At 39.7% G+C, this 5701-nt stretch overlaps 1 protein-coding gene across 3 annotated transcripts in view; it reads left to right on the plus strand.

Moving 5' to 3' along the window:
- LCORL (ligand dependent nuclear receptor corepressor like) overlaps positions 1 to 2551 on the plus strand; it is an 82176-nt gene extending 79625 nt beyond the window's left edge. For 2 of the 3 annotated variants that reach the window (XM_059845093.1, XM_059845098.1), the window contains one exon: positions 1096 to 1244. In XM_059845093.1, the coding sequence (XP_059701076.1) occupies positions 1096 to 1109 (14 nt within the window). In that variant the 3' untranslated portion in view covers positions 1110 to 1244. Of the gene's footprint in view, positions 1 to 1095 lie in introns of all 3 variants that reach the window. The other variant, XM_059845097.1, reaches the window with a different exon arrangement.
- The last annotated feature ends 3150 nt before the right edge of the window (positions 2552 to 5701 follow it).

A 5701-nucleotide genomic window follows, 5' to 3' on the forward strand; every position in this document is an offset into this window, starting at 1 on the left:
ACAGCACATTCCATCCTTCAGAATGAGTTCTGGAATGAACCTCTTTTCCTGAAATGCAAGTAAAAGCTGTTTCTGCTGCTTAAACCACCCTTGGATAGGAAACTGTGTTCAGATAGGTTTTAACATGGTGATTACCTCCTACCCCTAATTACAGTACTTGGAACATTATTTTTAGTACCTCAGAAATATTTTCAACTTTGTCATTCTTGAAGTTCTCAAAAACTTTGAAAAGGATGGTGAGAAACTGTATCACACTCAGGGGGACAAATCACTTCAGGAGGTAGACATAAGGAGGTTTGAAATAGGGATTGAAACTCTTCTGAGTGTGCTTTATATATTAAGGAAGACATTTTTGATTATGAGAATGGTGAAACAATGAAACAGGTTTTCCAGACAGATGCTGGATGTCTTAGCCCTGGAAGTATTCAGGTGCAGGCTGGATGGGGCTCTGAGCAACCTGATCTAGTTGAAGATGTCCCTGTCATTGCAGGGGAGTTGGAGTAGATGACCTTTAAAGGTGTCTTCCAACCCAAACTGTTTGATAATTCAATCCACACATCTGTCCTAATCTGCTTAGTGACCCCCACAAAGTACTGGGTTTCTTTCCCTTCCTGTGATACTTTTCCCCCTAAATTTAAAACAAAATGCCATCTATATGTGAGTCCTTCCATGGCTGCAGTAAATTAATAGTCATCAATAAAAACAAGCCCCAAACTCTTGCCCAGTTCCTGCTCTGTGTCTTTACAGTAGTCAGCTGGAGATGATTGAAATGACTGAAGCAAGAGCAGCTGTTCCTGCACCTCCTGCAAAGGAGCAGCACGAGCAGGAGACTGCCCTGGGACTGACACTGCCAATGGACAGGGCCTCAGCCATCCCCACACAGACCAGCCCAATCTACTGCACAGCACAGTCAGGTTCTAATCTTGGTGTTTCTGGAACATCATGCACTAAAACAACAAAACTTCCCAACAGAATACAGGATCTGCCAGCACCTCATCTTGCCTCTTATCAGCTTGTTTGCAGGGCAAGAGGAAAGTGTACTAAACTTTTTCTCATTTTTTTTCCCCTCTCCTACCCCCACTTCTTTTCTCACAGCACGCTACAAGTGAAAGTCTCGGAGCCGCAGAATTCAATAGACATGAACACAGAAAATGAACATTTGAAGTCCATAAAGATGTGCCTTAATCAGCCCACTGAGTGGAATCTGAGTTTTTCAGCAGCATCTCTCGCCAGCTGTAAAGTTTTTAACCAAAATCTCAAAACTGATGAGAACAAATAGATTGCAGCTGTTCTTGCACTATTATTTTGTACATTGTTCCTGATTTTTTTTCTGCTAAATAATAAGCATTTATTACATTGATCTTGAAATGATCTTGTGTGATTTGGCTTTATATACTACTAGCATTATTCAGTTTGATGTACTTTTTCTTTTCTAAATATGAAGTTTCACATCTGACCATCATGAAATTCTTGCAGTTCAAATTTATATCAGAATCAGATGTTCCCCTTTAATAGTATTGTGATTTTTCTATGTTCTTTAAATTTTAACTATGGTTTCCCAATTTTATTTTTGTGCACGAAAGTTAATATATTATGTAATTTGTGGCATAGGTCACCATGTAAAGATTTATGGTAATAATTCAAACAAATCTGTAATAGGTGGAGACCGACTACCTCGAAGCAAAGCAGTACAAAGGTAAATTACCTGAGGAGATCTCCTTCACCAACGGATTGAAATGTATGGAAGCACCAGTTTGTTTCTGCAGTATGCTTTCATCTTCACTTACCTTGAGAACTTCTGTGTGACAGTGTTTAATGACCCTAATGTCTAAAAGAAAGACCAAGCCTGCTGGAGAATCTCGTGAAAGATTGTCATTCAACAAATCTGTAGCTGCACTTTTTGAGGTTTCTGCTAAATGGTCTTTCTTCCCCATTTGTTTTTATGAAGTTATGCCTGCCACCAATTAAAATGGATGTAAATGCTCTTCCTATTTCATTTTTTCCGTGTACTTTGGAAATTCAATGTAAAATCGAAATTTTATCTCTACTCAAAGAAGTAGTAAATGGTTGTAGCTGACTACATTGTAGACATTCCATGCTTAAATGATCTTAGCAAGGTTCATGTACTTCGTTCATCAAAACTTTATTATTGATACAGCTATAAAAAAAGTGTTAGAATAAAACCATATAATATACTTCTCTTTTCTGGAGTCATACATTCAGTAGCTAGAGTAGAGGTTTCTTAATTCATGATGAGTTGTCTGTCCTTTACTTGACAAGAACTAATTTTCCAGAAGGAAATTTTCTTGGGAGACACTGTATTTTATAAAACAAAGGTTTTAAGGATTCACCTTACAAGAATGAAGATGCATTTCCTCTTTACAGAGGTTTGTTGGTTTGCAGGTGCAATCCAGTAACTGAAATAAAGAGATTGTTATGACTTCTGGTGGCACAAGATCCCAAGAGGGTATTGAGTCACTGAAGCATTGGACATGATTAAAAGAATGTGATTTAAAAAATAAACATTCATCATGTTTTGAGCTGTTTAAAAGGTCTTTATGTGTCTCGACTGTTACATGCACGAGGACTCTGTGGGGCAAGAAAGCCAAAAGGAGAACCAGGGGAGAGGAACTGAAGTTGACTTCAGTGGAGCCCCACCAAAACACAAGGATCAGTAAGGAGGCAGGCAGGACACAGGAGCCTTACAAGCACTGGAGCCAACGCAGCTGGAACTGTGTTTGTGTGCCCATGGGAGGAGACAACACACGGATTTTCTGATTTCAAAGACCCAGTAAATACCAGCACCTTGCTGGTTTGGACATGTCTCCCTCAGCTCCAAGCAGATGCCTGGTTTTTGTTAACAAATTATCATTGTTAATTATTATTGGTCCTTTGAGTTTTCAGGCATAACCCAAGCTCACCAGCCCCTGCTGTCCTTCAGCCTGGAGAGCAACCGGCCAAAGGCCTGTTCTCAAGAGAAGCTGCTTAGTGCATAGGCTGAAGAGACTGAATACACAAGCAAACAAGAATCACAACATTGGATTAAAGAAATAAAAACCAGCGTGGGAATAAACATAGGATCTAAGTTTGATGAGTGACCACTGCTATTTTACCATTATTTCATAGGCAGTCAGACAGTGTAGGTCTAGGTCATGTTTGACACTCTTGTGCTTAGCCAGCAAAAAGAGGAAGGACAAACAGTAATTGGTCCAGAGCAATGAAGAGGCTGTTTTTTAAATAAAATATTTTAGGAATAAAATTCAAGGAATAAAATTTTATTCCTTAATTAAGAAGCTGGGAAGTTAAGTACTTTCAAGACATAGAATTAAAGTAAAAAAAAAGGGCATTATTTTAGCTAGAAGGAGTAATGCATACCAAAAGATGTTTTTCATTGCAAGGATGACAATTCCAAGCTTGGCTCCTTGTCACCTTTGGATGTATACTAGCTACCATGTGCCTTTGTCAGGAAGTCAGCTGTATACATTGAAACCTTGATCATCAGTGATAGTGGACTTTGAGAGACAGCACACATCTGATTGTCTCACCCTGCAATTATGCAGCCACCCCTCCTAAAAAGGTAAAGTAATTTTCAAGAACACATCAAATGTTGTCTTACACAGAAAACCCTTCCCTTTACAGGGAATTGAGCAGGCAATGTACCCAGAGGGGCTGGAAATTCAGTGCCAGTTACTGCTCAAGTTTCTGGCCTGAAAGGATCACAGGGTAAGTCGGCATAAAGGACATCAGGAAGGTCCATAATTGTACACTCTGCTCAAAGGCAGCCAGCTGTGAGTAGTTCATACCTAGCCCTGTCTTAAAAACTCCTAGGACAGAGACAGAACCTGCATAGGCAACCTGTTCCAGCAGTTTTTAACTTGTTTCACTGCCTTTTTTACCTTCTCTTCTGGTCTGAGTTTCAATTTATACCCATTGTTTTTTTATCTTCTCATCATACGCAACAAAGAGCCCAATTTTATCTTTTTACTGGACTCCTTGCAACATTCACAGGCTCAACAAGGCCAGCATCCTTGGCCTCTCCCACTCCAGCCCCACACCAGCCCCAGGGGCCTCCAGTTAGAAAAGGTCTGTTTTCTATTAACACACACCAGTGAAGCCACATCCACAGCAAAGGCATGCACACACTGGGAGGTGACTTGAGGGAAACCTCATCTTTTCGATCCAGCATTCCCAAGAGATGCCAAAGTCAGAACCTGTATACGTGGCAAGGCACAACAGAACAGCAAGAAGGCAAAACTAAAGTCTTATTCCGGAAGGCATGCCCAGAGGCTTTTATGGATTTTTATTGCTCCTGCTTTGCCTCAAAATTCATTTTAAGAAAAAATAAGAGTGGATTAGCACCAGTTGCTCAGTGTAGTAGTGCTTAAAAAACAAACCACTCAAGAGGGGAAGGATGAGAGAGAACTTGAACTTAAATTAAAAGAAAAAAACAAACAACTAAAGCCCCAAGGAAGCTCTTATAACAGAGAAAAACAACTATATACTTTGGCCATTTCAACTATGTTCAGGCAGCATTCAAGGGGACAGAAAGCATCTCTGATCTGAAGTGGCTGCATGTACACAAACTCATACTACAACACAATTTGGGCATTTAAAGAGTTACCAAAGAGGGAGATCAGGACCTCAAAACTGTGTATAAAATTGCAAAATTAACTCATCACAGTTACAGAAGCTTCTAAATAGGGCAAATACCAGCAGAAAAGTGTGTCGTGGCATTCTGCAGTTTGACAAGTTTCCAACAAAAACTGCAAAGGATGAAAAGCAACACAATCCCTCTGTTTCCTATATGCAAGCTTGGAAACAGCGTAATAGTTTGAGCATTACACTTTAGGAATACTTTCACTTGTGTCCCTAAATTGTTCCTGAGAATTGCAAAAGATCATTTATAGCATATTTACCAGATTAAAATGCAAGTTCCTTAGAAAGCTGCATTTGGCATCAATAGTTGAGACGTGCATGTTGAGGAATGGAGTGAGTTTGCTGCCACTGCTCTGGAACGACCCCACTGCGACCCGGGCACAGCTGCTGCGGCGTTTCCAACGCGAGTGAACCTGCTCAGCCGCTGTGACTGGGGAGTGATCACGGCTTCATCTGCTGTCCTCTGCAGCTCCTGGCCATTCCTACCTTTTGAACTTCAGAGCTACAAAGAAATAACAACTGGATACTACTGAAAAAAGACACAACATTGACCTTAGATTTTATTTTTGCCCCTTCTGTATTTAAATACTCCTTTCCTTACCAGATCTTATTTTGTACCACAAATATTTTTATGCTTTTTAAAAGCACGTCCCTGATTCTTTCTAACAAGGTCAGCATCAGTAGACTTTCAGTATAGTTAGTAAAATCAGTTACTCAGTTTTACCACTTTGACATTGCTTAATTAAGTGGACACACCAGCAGGAAGCAGATTTTCCAATTAAGATCAACTATTTTACATTAACATGAATAGTAAGTAAGTATCTGCTGACCAGGTCTTACTGTTATAAAATCTTATAAAATGAAGAAAGAGGGTGCCGTAAAAGTATGTACAGTCAAAACTGCTGCCATCACAAGCAACCATCCTGCTCTGCTACTGTTAAATATCAAAACAGCTTTAACTATGGAATATTTAGCACCAACAGCAATCTCTATTTGCAGGTAAGCTGCATTCTTCTCTATAAAATAAAAGAAAAAAACATCCAAG

This window comes from Haemorhous mexicanus, chromosome 4 (genome assembly GCF_027477595.1).
Source record: "Haemorhous mexicanus isolate bHaeMex1 chromosome 4, bHaeMex1.pri, whole genome shotgun sequence".
Lineage (NCBI taxonomy): Eukaryota > Metazoa > Chordata > Aves > Passeriformes > Fringillidae > Haemorhous > Haemorhous mexicanus.